The sequence below is a fragment of the Indicator indicator genome, chromosome 8 (assembly GCF_027791375.1).
Source record: "Indicator indicator isolate 239-I01 chromosome 8, UM_Iind_1.1, whole genome shotgun sequence".
NCBI classification, from domain to species: Eukaryota; Metazoa; Chordata; class Aves; order Piciformes; family Indicatoridae; genus Indicator; species Indicator indicator.
Window position 1 is genome coordinate 3,018,731 of NC_072017.1, and position 25,011 is coordinate 3,043,741.

The 25,011-nt window shown below is 43.9% G+C and overlaps 1 protein-coding gene across 1 annotated transcript; it reads right to left on the minus strand.

Annotated features, from left to right (window-relative positions):
* Positions 1 to 569: 569 nt before the first annotated feature.
* Positions 570 to 20,237, minus strand: OCIAD1 (OCIA domain containing 1). The gene is made up of 8 exons (XM_054382981.1): positions 20,187 to 20,237; positions 19,393 to 19,477; positions 14,951 to 15,004; positions 14,424 to 14,471; positions 10,465 to 10,594; positions 7,690 to 7,898; positions 4,566 to 4,715; positions 570 to 1,013 (listed from the first exon to the last, which is right to left on the minus strand). Exons 1-8 carry the CDS (start codon positions 20,235 to 20,237, stop codon positions 976 to 978), a joined length of 765 nt encoding a protein of 254 aa, XP_054238956.1. The 3' UTR covers positions 570 to 975.
* Between the last annotated feature and the right edge of the window lie 4,774 nt (positions 20,238 to 25,011).

Genomic DNA, 25,011 nt, shown 5'->3' on the forward strand with positions numbered 1-25,011 from the left:
ACCCTTCTGCAGTTCAGTGGAGCTGTCTTAAACACCTGCAGTTTCATTCAACCCTTCTCTTCCACATGCATGTCTGGAGACCCCCAGTGTGGGCAAGCCAGAGGGACTTTTCCTAAGGGTGGAATGGACAGGACAAGGGAGAATGGTTTGAAGCTGAGGAAGAGCAGGGTTAAACTGGATCTTTGGAAGAAGTTCTATAGTATGAGGGTGGTGAGACTCTGGAATAGGCTGCCCAGGGAGGTTGTGGCTGCCTCCTCCCTGGGGGTGTTCAAAGCCAGGTTGGATGAGGCCTTGAGCAGCTGAGTCTAGTTGAGAGGTGTCCCTGCCATGGTGGGGAGATTGGAGTAGATGAGCTCTCAGGTTCCTTCCAACATGACCCATTCTGTGATTCTATGAGTATTGCTCTAGGCAACACAGAAATACTTTGCTTACTTCGGTGTTGGCCCGGTTCCTCAGTCCTTTTTCCCTGTCCAGGGTTATTCCAGGCCTTACTAACCAAGCATGGCAGCAATTTTAGCTTTCCATCATATCCCTTTCAGACAAAATGAAGTGAGAGGTGAGTTCTGCAGGTAACTTTTAATGCAAGTCTTGACAATTTGATAAGATTCTGCTCTTTTCTCCTTCCCAATACATGTGATTGCATTATTTACAGAGAGTTGGTACCTTTTGCTCTACATTTCTATCAGCTATTGCCAGTTACCCTTTTCATTCTTAAACAACAGCACAAATGGTTTGCAGCCATGACACCTCACGATAGCTTCTCCTGCTGTATTTATGCAAAACTGAAAAAATTTAAGCTTAAATGCTTTATTTTTTATTTTAATTTTTAATCTTCTGGCAAGTCAGGATTTTCTCCTCCTTGATTAAGAGCTGTGCCTGGCAGAACACACCAAAGGTGCTGACACTTGTGACTAACGTAGATGAAGTTCAAGTTGGCGAACAGGAGATCATTTTCTTCGATTCTTCCTTCAGCTGTCACTCATCCCAGGTATCTCCATACTTATTTACTTTAACTAAAGGAAAGACACAAAGACAGTCACACATCACTTAAAAACTTTTTGCAGTGAAATTATCTTACCCAGTGCCAAAAAGGATGCTGGAATGCATTGTCAGTTGGAATGGGGACTGGGGAGTGTCAGTCACAGCACAACAGATATCTAATTAAAGCTGCTTTTGAATAAATGGGGAGAAAAGTTTGCTAATCATTCTTCTTTAATGAATTAAGGTTCAGCCTTCAGGAGCCTGCTGTGCCAATTCCTGCCCTGCAGGATTTCTAATGACTTTCAAACAAATGTAATGTGGATGAAACGAAGACAATTGGAGGAAACAGGCCAGGAATGTTGTGATAAATAATGTGGCTACATAATCTTGTTACGTGCACAACTGGATGGATTCAGGATAGTTAAAACACATTCAAAGCCAAACAAACAGAAATCACTAATCCTTAGGAGGAAACTACTCAACCATTATTATTTGGCAGCTTCCTTTAAGACAAAAGCCTGTAAGTGAGTGAAAAAAAAGCCAGCAGGGTACTGGTCTTAATGGATTTGTTCAGGAGCATGCCATGTGTAACTCAACAAGGAGCTGCCAGTGCCGAGATGCTCTCCTGAAAGCGACTGCAGAGTGCTCTGTAACTGCCTGCCCTAACTGCTGGAGCAAAGGATGGATCAGACAATTCAGCAGGAATGCTGACACAGGTCAGGCAACCCTTATCAAGCTACTTGCAGGTTAATTACTAAGCCCACTGTTTATTAACACCTATCTGCAGCACAGCCATTGGAAGGGAGCAGAATGGGTGGGTGTCATTCAGAGAGCACTGGGCACTGGCCAACCTCTTTGAAGCCAATTGATGTTGCAGTCAGGCACAATGAGAAGCTCTCTCAGACTGCCATTTGATTTCCTTTTCCATGAGCCATGGCAGCTGAGCAGGCTGTGCTCACTCCCTGGGAAATGCCCAAGTCAGATCTCTCTGCAGGTGCACATGTTTGTACAGCTACAATGAATGCAGAAGGCACCAGCAGATGGAACTTAGGGACTGCTTACAACTGGTTTAAACATGATTTGTTCTCCCTGATGTCCCTGCAACAGAGGGCAGAAACCACCATCTGCTAGTCTGGTTCACGCGACACAGAAGTAAAAGAATACTGCATCCAGTTCTGGTGTCCCCAGCATGAGAAAGACACAGAGCTGTGGGAGTGAGTCTAGAGGATGTCACAAAGATGATCCAAGGGCTGGAGCACCTCTGCTGTGAGGACAGGCTGAGGGAGCTGGGGGTGTTCAGTCTGGAGAAGAGAAGACTCCAGAGGGACTTTAGAGCTGCCTTCCAATACCTGAAGGGATCCTGCAGGAAGGCTGCAGAGTGACTTCTCATCAGGGGGTCTAGAGACAGGCCAAGGGGGAATGGTTTGAAGATGAGGCAGAGCAGGGTTAGAGTGGAGCTGAGGAAGAATTCTTCAGTAGAAAGGAGGTAAAACTCTGGAATAGGCTGTCCAGGGAGGCTGTGGCTGCCTCCTCCCTGGGGGTGTTGAAGGCCAGGCTGGATGAGGCCTTGAGCAGCTGAGTCTAGTTGAGAGGTGTCCCTGCCCATGGAGAGGAGGTTGGAGCAGATGATCTCTGAGATCCCTTCCAACCTGAGCCATTCTACGACTGATCAATCTGCCTTCCCAGAAGAATGAACAAAGGAGTAATGTCTCAGGATATGTAAACAGGCAAACAAGTGACATGTCCAGAGTGTCACAAAAACCTCAATCAGACCTTAGCCTGTAATACCAGAAGAACCCCTAAGCTCTAGATTTAAATGTGCTTCCACTTGTAAAACATTGTAGTTTTGCATCTTCTGCTTTCACTGCTGTAAGATTTGCCATGAGATAATGCAAGGTTTGCAGAATGTTGCTTAAGATTTCTGTCTGTGGTTTAGAATCATAGAATGGTTTGGGTTGGAAGGGGCCTCCAAAGCTCATCCAGTCCAAGCCCCTCTGCTGTAAGCAGGGGCATCCTCAACTAGATCAGGTTGCCCAGAGCCCTGTCCAGCCTCACCTTGAATATTTCTAGGGATGGGTCCTTAACTACCTCCCTGGGGGAACCTGTTCCAGTGTTCCACCACCTTCATGGTGTAGAACTTGTTCCTAACATCCAATCTAAATCTGCTCTGCTCTAGTTTGAAACTATTGCCTCTCATCCTATCACTACAGGACTTTGCAAACAGTCCCTCTGCAGCCCTCTTGTAGGCAGCCTTCAGGTATTAGAAGGTCACTGTTAGGTCTCCCTGGAGCCTTCTCTTCACCAGGCTGAACAAGCCCAGCTCCCTCAGCCTGTAGGAGAGGTGTTCCAAGCCCCTGATCATGTTTGTGGCCCTCCTCTGGGAGGCCAGTGACATTCCTAGGCTTTCTGGACAAATATCTTCTGAAAAGAAACCTTGTGTGAATCAGTGAAGTGTCAGCTGACAGAGTTCAGATGCAATCTGAAACTACAGCTTCAATCACTTTTCATGTCTCATTTGGCACAGTCACATGATAAAAGAGCTTCCAGCCTCAAAATAACAATTTTAAATCATTATCCAATAATTGATGATAATTTTTAGTTGAAGACTCTATAACTCTGCCCAGAGACAGATGATCTGGTGAAAGTAATTCACAAGCACAAAGCAGACTGATGCTGTTAAGCTACACTGTTCCAAAGCTTACATTATTTATTTTGGCTTTAATATACTTTCCTATACTTATTCCCACATGTTATGCCTAGAAAGAAATGTTAGCTGTTGTAAAATCCTGTTGCAACCTGATTGCCAAGACACTGTATGCCACCCAAACAACTCCAGCAGTGTGTTTTATGCTGAAACCTTCCTCTTCCTAATGTCACTTTCACAGCTGCTGCACTGAACTAAAGAGGTTTTAGGGCAAGCAATTGTAACTCGCTTCTCTGTCTCCCTTTCAAACAGTTGAGTCAAAAAGTTGACTGAATGACATCTTATTCTTCAGGACACTGCACTCTTATTTTTGCTGTGTTAAGTTTTGTTTTTCACTGTGAAAACAAATCTCAATATTGCTGCCAAAGGCTGCTTCCTTCCTTTGAGTTTTAATGCAGAAAATCAAGCTCCACAAACAATGCCTCTATAGAAATCCACTAATTCCACATGAAACAGGTCATAAAAATAAGTAAACACAACCCCACCAATTAAAAGCATCAGCCATGTGCTCTATTTTGAGAGAACAATGCTAGCTAAAACATACACCCCCTGCCACAGCTAAAACTCTTTGCTATAGCTCTGAGCTCAGAGAGCTCCCTTTTGGAAGAGGTTACTCAACATGAAGGCAAATTGATGAGATTTGCAGTCTGGCAGCAGGCAGTATGGCTGGAGAAGAGCAATGCTCAGCTGCTGCTGGAAGACCAATGGTGTTTGAAAAAATGACTCGAAGTATGAAACTGCAGAATACCTCACACAGGAGATACCTGCAGATACTGCAAAGGCAAACTGCTTAAAGGCTAAGCAGCATTAAGCTGTGAGTTTGTGACCATGTTTAACAGCTGGCTGGATTCACTCTGTGTTTCTGTACATCAGGGATTACCTTCTTTAGCTTTTTTCTCCTGTGTAAACTTGCTTGGAGCTTCTGCCTTTGGTGGCTGCATTACATCATAAACCTCTCTGTGTTTATTCCTTAATTCCTCATAGGTGACGCCTTTCTTTTTACGACCTTCTTCTGGAACTGGAGCAGGATCTGAAAACAGAAGAAGCATAAAAACACTAGAATTGGCATCACACACCAAAAGCTGGCCACAACCTGTTCTGGAATGCCAGTTAATTACAGCTCAATCCCAAATGAAAAGGAACAGGACAGCTGTGATGTTAAATGTATCCCAGACTGTGCTCTTTAACTAACACATTCCTTTGAGGCTTTTCACTTGATCAAACTGCTTTGGGAGACTGGCAGTGAAGTTCTTTTCTTCAGTACTCAGTGGAAATTCTAACAACCATGTGGTAGTAGCTCATGGATAAAATAGTTCTGGTCACTCGATGTGAGATTTATGATACTCTTAAGCTTGATACATTTATGGTTTCTGAAAAATCACAGAATCAAACAGGTTGGAAGAGACCTCCAAGCTCATCAAGTCCAACTGATCACCCAACCCTATCTAATCAACCAGACCCTGGCACTAAGTGCCTCAGCCAGACTCTTCTTAAACACCTCCAGGGATGCCAACCCCACCACCTCCCTGGGCAGCCCATCCCCATGGCCAATCTCTCTTTCTGGGAAGAACTTCTTTCTAAGATCAAGCCTAAACTTCCCCCTGCACAGCTTGAGACTGTGTCCTCTTGTTCTGTTGCTGCTTGCCTGAGAGAAGAGACCAAAGAAACCTAGTTGAAGCTCAGGGGTTTCCATTCAGGCTTTAAATTCCCAGCTCTGCTCCAGTGCCAGACAGAGGCTCTGCCTCAGGTTGGATTTGCTGTGGAACAAGACATGAAGGGGACCTACAAGATGGGGAGGAACTGTTGAGAAGGGCCCATGGTGATAGGACAAGGGGCAGTGGTTTGAAACTGGAGCAGGGGAGATCTAGGTTGGACATCACGAGGAAGTTCTTCACAGTGAGAGTGGTGAAACATTGGAACAGGCTGCCCAGGGGTGTTGTTAAGGCCTCATCCATGAAGACATTCAAGATCAGTCCTGACGTGGCCCTGGGCAGCCTGATGTAGTTGGAGGTGTCCCTGCTCACTGCAGGGGAGTTGGACAAGATGACCTTTGAGGGTCTCTTCCAACACAATGCAATCTGTGAATATATGAATTCTGCTTTCAGAGAATCAGGATGAAATCCATATGCCACCTGACAAACACTTCTTCCTCCAAGCTGCATTTATAATGCAGATTCTTGGTTCTACAATTAAGGCTCTACCAACTATTTCTATTTCTGATGAATGTCATCATATCCTTGACACATTTACATCTGGTAATTTGTATGACTAAAATCAAGTTGCACAAGGAGGCCTTTTTTGGTGAAATAAAACCTTTTCCATTAAAGAGTTAAAAAATACAAACCATTCCAAAGTATGAAACTCTGCATTTCACAGGAGCTTTCTCCTGTGTGTACCAGAGAGACCTGCACTCAGCAGGGTGTGTTTGCCCTGCTAGAACTGAGGACAGAGCTCAGACCGGCAGGAGGGGGACAGCTGCACACAACAGTAGTTGAAAATTGTTTTAGTTCTTCGTGAGAAAATCAGCTGTTGCTGGACAGGAGACAATGTGCATGCAGTTCTCAGGAGATTTCAGTGTTTGGCACATTACAGAAAGCAGTTTAATGCCACTGAATTCCTGCTGTATACAGTCACAGCACCACTGCTGCTGAAAATGAAATCACCTCAGCAAGCCTTCAGGCAAAGGGCAGGGACTGTGGCTTATTGAGTGCACTGAAAGGATGTCATAATCACCTCCAGCTCAAGCAAAAAGAACTCCAGGCTGAGTTTTTTTCAGTTTGGTTTGATAACAGATCATAGACTCCTAGAACAAGCTCAGGTTTGAAGGAACCTCAGAGACCATCCACTCCAACCTCCCCACCATGGGCAGGGACACCTCTCTGCTAGACTCAGCTGCTCAAGGCCTCATCCAACCTGGCCTTGACACCCCCAGGGAGGAGGCAGCCACAGCCTGCCTGGGCAGCTTATTCCCGAGTCTCACCACCCTTGTACTGAAGAACTTCTTCTTAAGATCCAGTCTAAACCTACTCTGCCTCAGGTTCAAACCATTCCCCCTTGTCCTGTCTCTAGGCACCTTGATGAAAATCCCACTGCAGCCTTTCTGTAGGATCTCTTCAGGTACTGGAAGGCAGCTCTAAGGTCCCCCTGGAGTTGAGTCTTCTCCAGGCTGAACAACCCCAGCTGCCTCAGCCTGTCCTCACAGCAGAGGTGCTCCAGCCCTTGGATCATTTTTGTGGCCTCCTCTGGAGTCACTCCAACATCTCTGTGTCCTTCTCATGCTGGGGACACCAGAACTGGAGGCAGGATTGGAGGTGAGGCCTCAGCAGAGCAGAGTCAAGGGGCAGAATCCCCTCTCTTGCCCTGCTGCCCACACTCCTCTGGCTGCAGCCCAGCACACAGCTGCCTGCTGGGCTGCATGAGGGCACTGCTGGCTCCTGGGGAGCTTCTCAGCAACCAACACCCCCAAGTCTCTTTCTTCAGAGCTACTCTCAACCCACTCTGCACCCAGCCTGGATTTGTGCCTGGGCTTGGCCTGACTCATGCAGGACCTTGCAGTGTGACTTGCTGAACGTCATGCAGTTGTCACTGGCCCAATTCTCAAGCTTGTCAAGATTAAACCTTGTCAGTTCATTTACAACTTTTACTTGCAATTAGAGCTATAAAACATGGGAAAAAAACACCCCTCAAACATTTAGAGTTACTAGACAAAATAATACATTTAACCCTGGATGTGTTTCAAGGTGGTTTGGATGTGGTGCTTGGGGCTATGGTTTAGGGGTGAGCCTTGTAAGAGTAGGGTTCATGGTTGGACTTAGTGATCCTGAGGGGCTTGTCCAACCTGAATGTTTTTCTGTGATGACTTAGTTCTTTTCTGGGTAGAAACAATTCTGGGAACTTCATGCTGTTTCATTCAAAACCAGTCTATGAAACCACATAGTTTACTAAGAGGAGCAGCTAAGAGAAAGGCAAATCTACAAACAGATAAATGTTGAGGCAAAACACACCTTGAGCAGTGTAATCAGTGATGCCTGTAGGTGAAGATTCATTCAGGGAAGCGCTGAACGGAACAGGTTCATAGCTTGAGAGGCCTCTATCTGTTGAACTATAATCATCTGAATAGCTAGGAGAAAGGGGGAAGCCAGCTCTTGGAGAAGAAGCTTCAGGAAATGACTGAGAAGGCAGATCTGAAAATTCAGATTTCCGACTGGAACGGCTGAAAAAAAAAAAAAAACCCAAACACAATGAGATACTAAATACAGAAATACTGCAGTTCCAAATGCACCAGGAAGTGTGCTTCAAGGAAATACTCTTTGATTTTAAATGGTTTAGTTTCTAACAGGAGTTATCATCTTTAAAAAAGGCTGGGAGTGGGGTTTCTGTTGTTGTTTTGATTTTGTGTGTGTGGTTCTGGGATTTTTGTTTTGTTGTTTGTTTGGGGGGTTTTGTACATTGCAAAGATCTCTACAGTCCCTTCTCCAACACTCTTGCCTTCCTCCCAAAAACTTATCTCCAGAAGAGAAGACAAAAGAGCCTAGGTGTTTTGCATTTTACAAGGTAAAAATGACAATCCCTGCCCCCAGGGAGTCTTCAGACACAAATAACACATCAGACACCAATAGCAGAGGGAGTGCTCAGGTAACCAGGGGCAGCACCAACTAGAGTTATTTTAAAATGCCTCTTAGGAAGAATTTGCAATTTCAACCCTCCAGCATTAGAAACTGCTGTAATAGAGCAGTACTCAACAGCAGAAGAGCAGCTCTCTTGGGCAAATTAAATGATGAAGGTTTATTGAGTTGCTGAATTCAGCAGGAGCATTAAGGAATTTTCTCTTAAGTTAAAAGATAAGGCTAAATAAAGAATATTCTGGAAACTGATGCCTGATATTCTCCTGCTTTGGCAGGGGGGTTGGACTGGATGATCTCTGGAGGTCCCTTCCAACCTCTAATGTACAGTGATACTGTGATTCTAACAGCATTCCCTACCACTACATACTCAAAATGGCTTAGGTTGGAAGGGACCTTAGAGATCATCTACTCCAACTTGTTTCTTTATCGTGAACACCACCACTCAGTGCCACTAGAAGGTCTCTGGAGTATTTATGCCTTTTTTACTTTAAATTTCTGCTCAGCTGTACTTCCAGTTTCCCAGGAAAAACATCTGCAGTTACTCTTTGTTTTATTCTCCCAACAGAGAGAGCTAAGCCATTACCTCAATTAGCTATCTGAATTATATGCAAACACAGCTTTAAAGAACTACCTGATCTTCTATCCCTCTACCTATTTTAACTGCAAGTCACAATTACCAAAATACATTAATTAGTAGATGCATAATGACCATGAAAACGTAATGGTTTCTGGTGCTGGCTTAAGAGTAGCATGGGTAGACCATAATGGGATTTGAATGAGTTTCAATTAATGATTCAACCAAAGGGAAAAAAAAAAGGGAAAAAAAAAAAAAGAAGTTATCACTTAGGCCATAAAATGTTGCAGATAGGAAAGGATGGGCCATTAAAGGTCAAAGGGATTGATTGGTGCAGCAGATGATGGCATTTAAGCAGGTTCTCATCTGCAGTAAACACAGTTAATGATGATGACAATTTCCTATCAGAAACTGGAGGGGTGTGAAGGGACAAGTCCAGCTCCAGTTCAGCTGAATTGATACAGTAATTCCTAAGAATGCATTTGATGCCAAAAAGGAAAAAAAATAGGGTAAACATTTCAGAATCAAAGTAAATCTTGCAGAAAAAACTGTCATAAATCTGAACTGATAAAGCAATTAAGAATTTAATCCAATCCTCTACAAACATTTAACAAATCTCAGCACACCCGTAGCAGGACTGCTTGTCACTACCCAAACACTACAAACACTCTTCTCCCAGTTTTCAATTGAGGGTTTAAGTGAGGTACTCCAAAAGTGATTTGCAATTAAAACCCACTCGAGGTAGAAAACATTCTGGAGCAAAACAGGAAATAGTTTTAAAGAACCTGATGAGTTTCTCATATGTACAGTATAATGCTGTCACAGATGTAAAGGATTTAAACAGCAGTAAACTTGACCACCATGCTTCTTCCTGCAGAGCTCTTTCCTTTGATAAACACTGAAATCATTTCCACCCTCTTCCTACTTCAAACTGAACTATGGGAAAAGTTTCCAGAATGTCAGACTATTTTATTTCAGTTCATTTCTAAACTCAGGAGGTAATTTCTGCTGTCACACTACTGTAAGGAAATTCCACAGCATCTTAATTTACAAAGAACACATTTTGCTTAGTAAAACTTGGCTTTCCCTACTCCTCAAAAGTGGTCAGAGGTCAAAATACCTCTTTTATAGCTGACCAACTGATACATATAGAGCTTCCTGAGAGTGGCAGATTTGGGATCATAGGATGTTAGAGATTGGAGGGGACCTCCAGAGATCATCCAGTCCAACCCCCCTGCCAGAGCAGGATCACCCAGGGTAATCCACACAGGAACACATGCAGGTGGGTTTGGAAAGTCTCCAGAGAAGGAGACTCCACAACCTCTCTGGCCACCCTGTTCCAGTGCCCTGTCATCCTCACTGTAAAGAAGTTTCTTCTCATGTTGAGGTGAAACCTTTTGTGTTCAAGTTTGTATTCATCGTTCCTTGTCTTATTACTGTGCACCAGTGAAAAACAGGGAAAAAAGGGAAAGTGCAGTTCTGAAGGTCTCTGAAAGCTGCAAACGTAGCCTCGATCTGTCAGTGTTTAAATATCCCAATCAAGAGTAAGTTTTACATTTAAAAGAGAATGAAATTCTTACTTATGGGAACTATGTCTCTGAGCTTGTCGAAGAACATCTCCTATGGGGGAATCCTTCAGTTTCTTAAATTTCTCACTACAGATTGGCAAGTAGGATATCTTCCCAGCCAGGTATCCACACATTCCAGCGACTTTAAGAGAAAAAAATAAGATGGGTTCATACACTGGATCACAATGCTCAGATCAAAAATAAGGATTTCAAGTCAATCATACAGCATCTGGAACAAAAGAAAACCGAACAGTTTATAGAGCTTAACCAAACCACGCAGTCATCATCTCTCTCTGCTTCTCCTGCAGACAAAGGGCACCAAAAGCAAATGCAGCAGCTGAACTGAGACATAGAGCAATGATTTAGACATGGTGTGAGCAGCAAATAATGTCAGCTACTATTTGATTAATGAAAGGTGACCAAAAAAAAAAAAAAAAAGAAGAAAATAACTGCAGTTAGGTTTTTTTCCCTCCCAAGATCCAGAAGTAACAAATACCAAAGATGATAAACCAGTCAGGAACAAACCAAAGTCACAAATTCTGCTAATTGTATCCATCAGAACAACCAGATTTTGAAAGGGCTTTCACTACTGTGAAGAGAAGTCTGAATAAACTCAGCATTAGGCTCAGTATCTTCTGATGAGAACTCTGCTCTGGGTGCTGGAGGGCAAACAAGTGAATCAGCTGAACTCTCGCAATCACTAGGCAAACACTTTCAATTTAGTGCATGAGTTGTTTTCATCTGCTAGGCAGGTCATGAGAATAAACAACCAGGATAGTTCTTCCTGGGCTTAAAACTCAGTGATTTCCATCAAATGGCTCCTTCAAGTTCTATGAGTGGGTCAAACTTGAGCGTAAAGGGGCATGAAGGATTCCATGGCAATTAATAGAACTTCTCTTGTCGATTTTGGGGGAGAAAAGGCCTGGATCCTTCTTTCACATAGATTGGCTTATGTTAGAAGGAACCACACATGCCGTGAGGATTTTCTAAATACAAAGACTAAAGACTTCAGATCATCTTTTAAGTCAGGAAAGAGTTAATTGCCAATAACATTAATCCTCTGAGGTCCTCACACTGAAGATTGCATTGCCTGAGAATCAATATAAAAGAAGATTTTATCCCACCCTGCTGTACTGGTACTGAAATTGTTATTCCTGTTCTAATATCTGTATTCCCAGAAGGAAGTTAAAAATCCTTTTCCAAGGGAAAAGAGAGGAACAGCCACAATTACAAGTGAAAGAATGAGAAACTTCTCATTTGATGAGAAATGTGAGGGTTTAGCTGATTAGCAGGTCATAGGGACCTTGTCCTTTGCCAAAGAAGGACAGAGGACCCATAGGTCTATGCCATGCTGAATCAGTCATAGAATCATAGAATTGTTAGGGTTGGAAGGGACCTCAAGGATCATCCAGTTCCAACCCTCGTGCCATGGGCAGGGACACCTCATACTAGATCAGGTTGCTCAGAGCCACATCCAGCCTGGCTGCAAAAACCTCCAGGGATGAGGCTTCCACCACCTCCCTGGGCAACCTCTTCCAGTGTCTCACCACCCTCATGGGGAAGAATTTCTTCCTAACATCCAATCTGAATCTACCCACTTCTAGTTTTGCTCCATTCCCCCTAGTCCTACCACTACCTGACACACTAAGAAGTCCCTCTTCAGCTTCTTGTAGCCCCCTTCAGATACTGGAAGGCCACAAGAAGGTCTCCTCAGAGCCTTCTCTTCTCCAGACTGAACAGCCCTAACTCTCTCAGTCTGTCCTCAGAGCAGAGCAGCTCCAGCCCTCTGCTCATCCTCATGGCCCTTCTCTGGACACCTTCCAGCACCTCCAGATCCTTCTTGTAATAGGGGCTCGAGAGCTGGACACAGTACTCCAGGTGGGGTCTCACCAGCGTAGAGGAGGAGAGGCGGAGAATCACCTCCCTTGCCCTGCTGGCTGTGCTTCTCTTGCCGCAGCCCTGGATGTGATTGGCTTTCTGCACTGATGCAGTCACGACTAACTGGAAGGTCCCTTAAATCATCAGCCTGCCTTTAAGACTACTGAGGAAAGTTATGACAGGGAAGTATAGACAGAACATCCTGGAATCTGAAAATCTGTAAAGGAAGCACCTCTGAACTTCCAGACACCACCATGTACTGTGGCCCCCACACAAGAGGGACACAGACCTGCTGGAGTGGGCCCAGAGGAGGGTCACAAAGATGATCAAAGGGCTGAAGCACCTCTTTTATGAAGACAGGCTGTAAGAATTAGAGCTGTTCAGCCTGGAGAAGAAAAGGAAACCTTAGAACTATGTTTCAGTATCTGAAGGGAACCTACAGGAAGGCTTGGGAGGAACTGTTTAGATGGGCTTGTGGTGATGGGATGAGGAGCAATGGTTTGAAACTGGAGATTTAGATTGGACATCAGGAGGAATTTCTTTGCAATGAGTGGTGAAATACTGGAACAGGCTGCCCAGGGATGTGGTTGATGCCCTGTTCCTGGAGACATTCAAGATCAGACTTGATGTGGCCCTGGGCAGCCTGATCTAGCTGGAGGTGTCCCTGCTGACTGCAGGGGATTGAACAAGATGACTTTTGAAGGTCCCTTCCAACCCAATGCAATCTGTGAATGTGTGAATCTGTGAAAGTGGGGCAGAATGGTTTGGGCTGGAAGAGACCTTCAAAGGGCAGTTTGTACCCATTGCTATTTGTACCCAGATCAGGTTGCTCAGAGCCCTGTCTGTCTAATCTGACCTTGAATGTTTCCAGGGATGGGGCATCTACCACCTCTCTGGGCAACCAGTGCCAGTGATTCACCACCCTCATTGTAAAAAAATTTCTTCCTTCCATCTAGTCTAAATCTCCCCTCTTTTAGTTTAAAACCATCACTCCTTGTACTGTTGCAACAGGCCCTGCTAAAATGCCTCTCTCCAGGCCCCCTTTAAGCACTGAGAGGCTGCAATGAGGTCTCCTTGGAGCCTTCTCTGCTTCACATCAAAAAGGAGAAGCCAAAAGTAATTTGGCTCACAGCCTTAACATCAAGAATAGCTGATCCAGTCCAGCAGCTCCTTGCATTTCCCCCTGATTTGAAAATGTAGTTCTGTTCAATAGGAGGAACATGGCCCTTAGCTAGGAATGTGTAGGAGCAGTCAGGGAAACAGTACTGGTATTAATTATTAGAAAAGTTTGTGTTCTACCATTGTTTGGTGTTCAAAGAAAGCAAGGAGTATTTGGAATAAACAAATGGCAGCCTCAGTCTCTCACATTCATTTATCTGCTTAAACAACACTTCCTTCACCACAAATCACGGGCTCTACCTTCTTCCCACTGAAGTAAACTGTAAGGGCGACTGGCTCTATCTGGGCAGATTGGCAAGATGGCAACTTCCTGTTTTACTGTCATGGATTGCATTGAAAAGGTTAATTTATTAAATTCTTTTTGATTATACTTAATCCAAAAATCATTCACATGGAACTGCTGTTTTCCTACCATTGTATGTACAGAATGTCCAGCAAAAAAAAAAAAAGGCACTAAAATAACCTGAATGAGATAAATAAGACACATGAATAAGGACCTTCAAATTAGGAAGGGAGGGGTGGGTGTGCTCTAGCAATTAATTTAAAGCAAGCTTGTACAGCATCTAGTAACAATGTTTTTATCTTCAATTACCTCTTTACACTTGTGAAGCACTATGAAGGCAAGGCTATAAACAAAACCTGTCCAAAATGTGCTGCACAAATTCAAGAGTGAATAAAAGAAATGCTCTGCCTCCTGATGGTGAAGAGTCCCTGCACTATGAGAGGCTGCAGTTAAACACAGATGTTTCTGACTGACAGAATTAACTGCAGGAAGGTTAGATCAGATGGATGGATCAGATCAGCTCTTCAGGCACCAAGTGAGGTCCAAGTGAACCAGGCAGCTGGTCTCATGGGAATGAGACCAGAACCTAAGGTATGAATGCAGGCTGAACTTACACACAGCTGTTACTTACATGCAACTTTTGTGAAAGAGCCAAATCTTGAACTGTCTCTTAGAACACCTGAAAAGGAGAATCAAAGTAATTAGTAATAAATTACTAAGAACTGGGCTGAAAAAGATCAACTCTAGTTATATTTGTAGGTATCAGGTTGCCCTTTTACACCTAACACTGAAGAACATTCAAAAAAAGCTAACATTGGAATTTTGCACTGTAACTATATTCACAAAATTATGTATATGTATTTTATTTATAAAATGTAATTTTAATTACCTCTTCAATCATATCACACAGAGCATTACTACAAATCATATTGTTTCATAATCACTGAGATACTGCATTTGCCAAGCAACATCAACTGAACAAAAATTTGGTTTTCAAGTTTTGTTCCTTCAGTTTTAGGAAGCCATGCAGCTGAAGAGCCTGAACTCTTTTAATTACAAGTAGATTGGAAATTGTATTGTTAGAGTAACTTTATTAACAGGAGAAATGGATTTCATCTGACCAAATCCAAATGAACCCAAAGTATGTTTAGACTTTACCTTTCTTAATTAAGAAGCTAGTACCAAGCATGCTCACTGCAGCCAAAGGAAAAGCTGTGAAGAAAAAGAAAAGTTGCTGAGAAAATGATTTTCAGTGTTTTCAACCACCTTTAACACAATATGCACTGAGAATTGCTAGGCCTTATGAAGCTCATTTGTGTAAGAATAGAAACTTTAGATCAGAAAAGCATGCACAGTTCTCTCCTGGAGTGACAGGAGGAAGGGCAGTGGCTTCAAAGTTGACAAGAGCAGATTTAGATTGGATGCTAGGAACAAGTTCTTTACTATGAGGGTGATAGAACATTGAGACAGGTTGCTGAGGGAGGTGGTTGAGGCCCCATCCCTGAAGATATTCAAAGTGAGGCTCAACAGGGCTCTGGGCAACCTGATCTAGTGGAGGATGTCCCTGCAGACTGCAGAGGGGGTTGGACTGGATGAGCTTTGGAGGTTCCTTCCAACCCAGACCATTCTATGATTCCAGGATGGAAGGCAGTGCCTTCTGAAATTTTTGATAACCAAAAGTCTTAATTTTGTTCTAAAACAAGAACTTTGTCAAAATTCTAACAGAGAGCTACAAACCAAAGTGATAAAAATTGGGTAATGGGTTTTAGTCAATGAACAGAGCAGCTTTCCCAGTAGTTGATGGATCAAACTGCACAGCTCAGGGGTAGGGTCAGAAATGCAGAGAGGATGACAAACATGAAGAGCACTTTGCTTGCTGCAATCAGTCAATTTTTGTCATATTGAATGACTTCAAGTAGGAAGAAGCACCTGAAAATGGCAAAAGCCTTTAAGGGAGCGCTTATTTGGTATTGATATTGGGAAGATTAACTTTGAAACTTCATAAAACTCCCCACCTAGAGAGATAGTGACACTGAAACAAGGAACATGACAGAAGACTAAAGTTAATGACAAGTGTTGGGAGGATGGAGCCAGGCTCTGCTCAGTGATGTCCAAGGATAGGACAAGGGGCAGTGGGCACAAGCGGGAACAGAAGGGGCTTCATAAGGACATAAGGAAAAACTTTTTAACTGTGAGGGTGACAGAACCCTGGAGCAGGCTGCCCAAAGAGATTGTGGGGACTCCTTCACTGGAGACATTGAAAACCTGCCTGGATGCATTCCTGCTCTAGATGATCCTGCTCTGGCCACGGGGCTAGACTGGATGATCTTTTGAAGTCCCTCCCAACCCCTAACATTCTGTGATACGTCAGAATGAAACTACATTTTATGCAAGTCTGAAAATGCAGCTGTTATAAACAGGCTCAATGACTTGAACCTTACCTACCTGCAATGGCACTGTTTCATGGTGTTTGATGCACACAATCTGCTAATTAAGTTCATATTTGAAGATAAATGGTGTATTTGAGAATGTGGACAGCACAATATTAAAGTGAATTTTGCGAACTAACAGTTTATTTCTTCTCAGATCTAAATTAGGTCAGGAGTCCCACCAGCATTTTCAGGTGGATATGACTGGATGTTGATATTAAGAAAATGTATTGGCTCCTTGGTTCAAAGCAAGATTACAGTAATGCTTCACAATAGAGGACAAAGTCTTCCAATCTATCCAAGATGCTTTCAGAGATTCTAGATCTTGATTTTTCAAACTTATTCTGAGATACAGCATGGCAGTGCAGATTAAAGTTAAACTGTAAGAGGGAAAAAAAAGTTAGAAAAGGTGTGTGTTTAATCCAACTCAATTCATCAGAGAAGACTTCAGCCTAACTCTTAGGTTTGAAATGATTTATAGGCCCAACAAATACTGTGGACATCAAAGACAAGTGGAAACAGCTGCTAGTATGTGAACATAGAGATGACCTGAAATGGTAAGTAAAAATTAGAATAGGTAGATGAAAATTGGCTTCATACATAAAATAATTATTCAAGTGCAGAAAAAACAAAAGCAGCTTAATAAATCAGGAAATATTAATGCCCTTCACTGATATGGGCACTTTTTCTGCTTCAGGAATAAACTAAACCCTAGGAAAAATAATGGTAGGCTGATATATCAACAGCACATATTGAAGGATGCACATCATGTCCCTTAGTCAAAATAGTTTTATAGGCAAAAAGTCTTATCAGTCTGATTTGTTAGTGAGACTAAAGGTGTGAAGGAGAAAACTGTAGATTGTATTGTGGACTGTTAACACTATGGGAATTTATATAGTATGATAATGTGATTAAAAATCAGTAATATCAGTAAAACATGTATTAAATTGAACTATGAAACCACAGGATCACAGGATGTCAGGGGTTGGAAGGGACCTCTGGAGATCATTGAGTCCAACCCCTCTGCCAGAGCAAGACCATAGAATCTAGTGCAGCTCACACAGGAACACATCCAGATGGGTCTTGAAAGTCTCCAGAGAAGGAGACTCCACAACCTCCCTGGCGAGCCTGTGCCAGTGCTCTGGGACCCTCATAGTGAAGAAGTTCCTCCTCATGCAAGCATTTCTGACATAGAAGCTGTCAATAGAAACTATGGCAAAAGAGGAAGGATTTGCAAGAAAGGTAGAAACTGGTGACAGCTTGAAATTTGAATAAACCAACTGAAAATACAGAGATTTACAGCAACATAAATGAATAACAAGAACTGATACAGTAAGGAGTGGGGATGTCAGGGCAGTTACACAGGCAGCCCATACCTCTTGCAAAGAGGCATTCAAATAAGATGTACTTGCTGTAATAAATATAACAAACTAGGAAGATGTAATGCAGAACAATGAAACAAAGACAGGAGACCTTGAAAACAGTGATGGGCTTCAGGCTGCCCCAGTGAGAGAACAGCAGAGTAAACAAATCCCAAAAAAACCAACCAACCAAACAAAAAAACCCACGAAACATCTCTCAACTACTGTTGTAGCTCCCTAAAGTGAAATTACTCAGGAACCTAATTTGGGGCCTCCCAACAGCACCTTCACCTTGTTTCACAGTCTCTTTATAGATGCAGAGGGCAGCAAGTTACGTGGCCAACCAAGAACTGACAGCAGAGCATGTCAAGAACCACCAATAACTCAGTCTCCTCGTTTTCCAGGAGAGAGATTATCAAGAACTCATAACCAACTGTCATCTTACTGAAGGCATTTTTCACAAGGAAAATGGCTAGTTTTTAGCAAATAAGCTGAAGGTTTCCAAGTACTTGAATAAAAGGGAAAGAGGAATATACCAAAGCAATGGAGAAAGAGAAAGCAGACCTTTGAATTGTCAAATCAAAATCACAATGCATTAGAAGTTGTCCCTGAAAGTACTGACTTCTGAGAGAAATCAGGGCCCCTGTGTGCTAAATTCAGCAAGTCAGCTGCTGAATTCTTCATCTGTCCTGGTTTCTGCTAAGTCACCTATCAGCACCAGGAGTAACCTACTGGTGTATGATATAAAACAGTGGGTAACAACCACATCAGAAGTCTTGCTCAGCCAAACCTCTTGTCCAGGTGTATAAAACCCAGGTATGCCTTGAACCTTTGGATTACACAAGGTTAAGAAGTAATACAATCAATTCTCAATGCTTTGTGGGAAAAAAAAACCAAAACTGTTCAGTTAAAGTGCTCAGTTAAAACAATGCAAACCCTGATGCAGCAGGTCCAGAGGAGGGCCAAGAAAATGATCAGGGGCTTGGAGCACCTCTGCTATGAGGACAGGCTGAGGGAGCTGGGGGTGTTCCACCTGGAGAAGTGGAGGCTCTGGGGAGACCCAACAGTGACTTTCCAGTACCTGAAGGGGGCTACAAGAAGGCTGCAGAGGGACTGTTTACAAAGGCCTGCAGTAACAGGACGAGGAGCAATGGCTTCAAACTAGAGAGACGTAGATTTAGATTGGATGTTAGGAACAAGTTCTGCACCATGAGGGTGGTGGAACAATGCAACAGGTTGCCCAGGGAGGTGGTTGAGGCCCCATCCCTGGAGATATTCAAGGTGAGGCTTGAGAGGGCTCTGGGCAACCTGATCTAGTTGAGGATGTCCCTGCTGAGTGCAGAGGGGGTTGGACTGGATGAGCTTTGGAGGTCGCTTCCAACCCAGACCATTCTATGATTCTATGATTCACGAGTCTCCATAAAGATGGAAAGCAATTGCTCTAAATTAAGCCATTTTATATTTGATTTCTCAAGATAAAAACAAAATAAAAATGTAGAAATAAAAAAAAACAATATTCAGAAACATAAATAAGAACCTCCATTAATTAAATCTATTTTCTGAATTTCAATAAGAATATTAATAATGAGGGAATATGCAGCATACTCCTTACAAATGATGTTGCACCTTTTACAGAATTCCAGTCCTGTAAACTCCTAATAAATGTAAATCTTACATAGATCAGCAATTACTGGGATGCAGTTTTAGCCCATGTGAAGGTTGCTAATGAACTGTTGTGATGTCTCAGATCATAAAAACTAGAGGGGAGGGGAAGAAAAGCAAACCAAGTTTACCAACAAACCGAACCCACCTCTGTATCGGGCACTCTCATCAGCACATTCCTTGAGGAGTCTTCTTTCCTCTTCTGTTGGTACATAAGGCTTAGGTACTTCTCTCTTTCATTAAAGAAATACATCAGAGAAGAATCAGAAAAATAAAGGTTTTGGAGATATTGAATTAAAAACTTTGTCTAACTTTCACACCTTGTAGCACCTGTGCTTTGACTCTGCCATACTTAAGGAACTAGCACGTTTTAGCTACACATGGGACATGAAATGTATCAGTAAAGAAAACCCAATGCTTCTACAAATCACAGGAGAGCAGAAAACATTTTCTGCGCAGTCTAATCCCAACTTAGTCGACCCATTTTCCTTCAGAAAACGGTCCACGTTACCAGCCTTCCAAATTGATGCAACGACAGCTGGTTAAATCCCTTTCAGAAATACTTCTCAGGGTTTGATTATTAAGTGTGTGTCGTCCCTTTGCGTGCTTATATTTAGTGAAAGCTGGCAGCAGTTTTGCCGTCGTGCGAGACGCTTCTACCGGAGGTGAGGGACGGGAGCAGGGCTGAAGAGAGAACGCCGCCGGTACCGCGGAGAACACCTTCTACCGGGAACACCGCTCCTACGAAAGGCCGCCAGAAAGACCTCAAGGGCACCGTCCCCGCGCCTCCACAGGCCGCCAGGTTGCTCAGGGCAGGGCGGAAGGCTGACAGGACTCGCCCTCCCCAGCGCGGCCCCCAGCCTGCCGCCTCCCGCTCAGCAGAAACAACCCCGAACCCCACCGGGCTCCCGCTGGCAGCGCCGCCGAAGCCAACGACAGTACCTCGGGCGAATCGCCGAGCTCCCCGCCGCCGGGACCCTGCCCGGCCTCCATGGCGGGGCGGGGAGAGTACTGCGCTGACCCGGAAGGCGCCGTGACGCTGTCCGGGGCTGGCTCCCGGCGCATGCGTGGCGGCCGTTGCGGGTGGGGCCCCCACGTTGTGCGTGGTCAGGCCCCGGTGGTCCTGCCTTGGGGTTCAGAGGGTGGCGGGGGCTCCTCAGACTCTCAGCCTGCGCTCCGTGACCTTGCCCTGTGCGGTACCTGGCGGAGAGGCTCTGCGGGCGTGCCTGGGAGTAGGCCGTGAGGCCATGGTGCTGATGAACTTGGGGCGGTGGGGAAGGGCCCTGTGTTTATTTGCGTTCATCGACGGTGTTTCCTCGCCGGCAGAGGCGAGTCAGGGCGGGCGAAGGACCTAGAAGCAGCAGCTGAGGCTGAGAACGTTCATTTCAATCGGCAATGTTTCCTTCCTGTGCTTTATTATCTTGTTTCCTGCTTGCTTAAAGAATGCCACCCTCTAGGACGTTTGAGAGCAGGCACGCCTTCAGAAATGGTGAATGCCTTTAAGGGTAATCCTTACATGGTTTTTACTGTGGTAATTCTTGGCTTCGTAACTGACTAATTTCTGACTTGTTTCTGATAAATGGTACCAAAAAGCTTTTATTCCTCTATGCCTCTAACTTGAACAATAGGTATGTTACCAGGAAAGAATGAAGATGGTCAGAGGGCTGGAGCACCTCCCTATGCAGGGACAGGCTGCGAGAGTTGGAGCTGGTCAGCCTGGAGAAGGCTCTGGGGAGAGCTTGGAGCATCCTTTCCGTACTTGAAAGGGGCCCCCAAGAAAGCTAGGAAGGGATTTCATACAAGGGTGTGTAGTCATAGGATGAGAGAGAATGGATTGAAGCTTGAGGAGGGCAGATTTAGGCTGGAGATTAGAAAGGCATTCTTTACAGTGAGGGTGAGACACTGGAACAGGTTGTCAAAGGAGGTTGTAGATTCCCTTTCCACGGAGAGGTTTGAGGCCAGGTTGAATGAGGCCTTGAGCAACTTGGTCTAACGGAAAGTGTCCCTGTCCATGGCAGTGAGGTTGGAACTAGATGATCTTTAAGGTCCCTTCCAAGCCAAACCATTCTATGAAACATGCATGGGCAAAGAATGTCTCTTACCTAAAAGAGTTTGATTCATGACCAAACAGGAACCTGGTGGGCAACTGAACTTGGCATCTGAACTTGAAAGTGGCCGAGGTATGGTGGTTAGGATTGTACTGAAGTGAGAGATTAGAAGTTTGTGCGCTTGCCTCTAGCTAATGCTGTTGAAATTGCAGCATTGGAGGAAAGTTGTAGTTTATCAGAAATGGAGAAATGTTTCTGATAGTGCAGTGTATGCTGCAGCATTTGCTTGTAAACGAGCTTGAATTTGCCATATCCTGACCTGCCTCTACTTGCCTGGAATGCACCACTCCCTTTAAGCCTTTCCTGGAGCAAGCCATTGTCTCTTCACCTTGGAATTCCATAGTAAAAGGCTTAAATTGCTACTGTCTCATGGTTGTACTAAAAAGGCCGTGCCTGAAGATAGGAGAGGGAAGATTTTGGAGATTGAAGTTGTCTGAAATTTGTAGGGAACATGGATGTGGAGTGCCTGAAATTAGAGAATGCAACAATAAAGTGTATGATAGGCACGTGAGGGACCTAGGACAGATGGGCTAAAGAGTGTGTGTTGAGCTGTTTTAATGATGTTCACAGTGACAGTTTGATGTTTCAGCAGCAGTTTCCTAATTACTGTTTGGTGTGTCAGATCTATAAAACCAGCTAGGTTATTTGTAAAGAGGAAGAGCATCAAGTTTATATATTCTTTGAACAATTTCAGAAGTAAAAAAAGGTCTTCTTTTTCAGTGTATTACAACTTGGTTATCTATGACTCTAAACTTTTTATGACTTAGTATCATCCAAGAATGATGAATACATTTGAGACTTAAAGTATTGTAATACTGTAACTCAATATTATTAACCCTTAGAAATGGGAAATTTCTTTTGTGGGAGATGCCTCAAGGGAAAAAGCAAAACTTTAAAACCATAAGGTTCTTTTAAAAGGAACTGGTTATTTTAACACCTAACAAGAAGTTAGGAGGTGTGAAAGATGGCTTCTAATTGTAATACTTTCAAAACAAAGGCACTAGTGAATATTCTGGAACTCCTGGAGTTGGAGCTCAAGAATTAGCAGGGTGAGTTATGTGTAGACTGTCAAGTGGTTTAAACGCTGATCTTTCTGAGAAATTCACTTCCATCTTCTTGTCAGCAGTTAGTGACAGGCTTTATTCAGATCCAGTGCAGAACAAAGAGGTGGGTTAACAAAAGACTTCAGTTTTACCACACTGCATAAGACCTAACTGAAGTGAGTAGAGGAGTTGGAGTGTATGCTGGTGAGGAAAGCTGCCAAAACAAGTACTGTAAGTTCATGTGCTTAAATACATAGCTGGAATGGTGATCTTTTTTTTCCCCTTTTCATTTGGACAGTAGAGTAAAAGACAACAGCTAGAGCTTCTGATTCTTCAGCAGCTGCCAAGAGTTAACAGGACATTATTTGGAAAAATAACTCTCTCCCTAATGAAGAAGTAACAGCTTCATACCAAAAAAAAAAAAAAAAAAAAAAGGAGCATTCTAACTACTACAAGTGGTGGCAAACAAAGGATCAGTTATTTGCCTAAAGCATTGTGGCACATCAGCAAGAACCAAGAGTGGGTGTCTGTGTGGAGCTGATACTCAAAGCCTCAATTAGTAAGGACTTTACCTACACTGATAATAATTAATAATAACTGGTGCTGCAATGTACTTTGAAAAGTACTTCATGTTACCTAATTCTTAGGGCTGTTTCGTGAAGCAAGCAGGTAACAGGAGAACCTGGGTTCTGAAAATGGTTTGATTGTGCGTCCTGTGAAGTTGAGGTGCTCAGGGTTAAACAGCAGTAGTCTGATTTTCATTGTTGGGGAAGTTCAGATGCTCTAGTTTTGGGTACACAGATGTACATGCAGTTTTTTGACAGATCAGACTGAGCTCCTAATTCAGGAGAACTTTAGAATCAGAAGCAACTTGTGACATAGCAATTGTCTGAAGTTATGCACAACACTAGTACCAGTGAATCCTGTTTTTCCTTGTAGGTGTGTTATTACCCCACATTTTGGTTGTGATACAGTTATCAAAATAGACTAAAAATACTCCATTTCCAAAATTCTTAAAACTATAGAAAAGAGTTAACTTGAACTATTCTTAGATACCAGGATACCTTTTTTTCCTTCCCTGTCCTGCTTTCTTGTTCCTACTGGTTTCTGCAAGTTGGTGTATGTTACCTGTCCTAAGGGTATGCAGCCCATGGACATAAATAGTTGATCATGAAGGGATCTTTTAAAACAGAATCATACAAAGCATGCAATAGAACTTGCAGTGTCTCTTAGCAGAGACTGGCAGCTGTTGTGCAGGCACATTTGTTCCTAAAAAGCATACTTTTTACTCAGTTCTGGTTTTGTTGCACAGGATTATATCTGACAATGGGAAAATTGAGACTTCAGGATTCTTTATACTATTTTTTTGCGATCTGGTTTTATTTTGTCATGGTTGACATGTATTTCTTCCTTTCCTCCACTCCCCCTCTTTTATTTTTCTTTTCAAGCCTGTAAGTTTTGAAGCAGTTCAACAGAAAATATAGATACCTAACCCCTTTAAATGTGACTGTTGGTATTGTTTTCATTACAATTGGCTTGCAAATCTTTGCATTGTTTAGAAATGCACGGTTGCATCCAGCCACCAAACCTGTTATTTTAGTGAAATCCTGATCAGTCCCAGCATCAGATGAATTTCACAGAATCACAGAATTGACCAGGTTGGAAAAGACCTTTGAGATCATCGACTCCAACCTATTGTCCAACACCATCTAATCAACTAAACTATGGCACCTCCAGGGACGGTGACTCCACCACCTCCCTGGACAGCCCATTCCAATGGCCAGTCCCTGGGAAGAACTTGTTCCTAACATCCAGCCTAAACCTCCTCTGGCACAGCTTTAGACTGTGTCCTCTCCTGTCACTGGTTGCCTGGGAGAAGAGACCAATCCCCACCTGGCTACAACCTCCCTTCAGGTAGTTGTAGACAGCAATGAGGTCTCCCCTGAGCCTCCTCTTCTCCAGGCTAAACAGTCCCAGCTCCCTCAGCCTCTCCTCACAGGGCTGTGCTCCAGACCCCTCCCCAGCTTTGTTGCCCTTCTCTGGACACGTTCGAACAACTCAACATCTTAAACTGAGGGGCCCAGAACTGGACACAGTACTCAAGGTGTGGCCTAACCGGGGCTGAGTGGCCTAACCAGTGCTCGTTTTCTGAGGATGCTGAGTGAAATCTCATCACCTTGCATCTCCGTTTGTGTCACTTGCGCGACGATACACCTTGCGGAGTGGTGCCTGTGGGAAGTACGTGCAGTCAAAGCCAAGCTCCAATGGCGAAAGCAGCCCGAGTGCTTTACCTGCTGTGCAGGAGCGCTGGAAGCCTCCCCGCGGCGCCTGCCCTGCCCCGCAGCCACCGTCGGAGCCAGGCTCCTTCTGCGGGGGAAGCTCGGCGGTTCGCGTTGGTAGAACAACACCAGTAATTTCTGGTAAAAAGGCGGTATTTGTGAAGCTGGCCGAGACACAAGTATTTGCCCTTATTCCCTTGAGGGAAGGACGTATTTTCTTCTCGCTTCGTACGGGAGAAAAGGGGGGCTGCGAGGAGCGCCCACTCGTCACGGCCTCTAACGTGGGACCCCAGCAGGGCCTCATCCCTTCAGCAGCGAGGAAACTTCCCTGATGTGC

Coding starts and splice junctions, on each gene's coding strand:
- OCIAD1 (XM_054382981.1), bottom strand. CDS start 20,237: ATGGAGGCCGGGCAGGGTCCCGGCGGCGGGGAGCTCGGCGATTCGCCC. Junction 10,595..14,423: donor CTCTTTCACAAAAGTTGCAT/GTAAGTAACAGC, acceptor TTTCTCTTAAAG/TCGCTGGAATGTGTGGATAC. Junction 7,899..10,464: donor CAGAGACATAGTTCCCATAA/GTAAGAATTTCA, acceptor TTTTTTTTTCAG/CCGTTCCAGTCGGAAATCTG.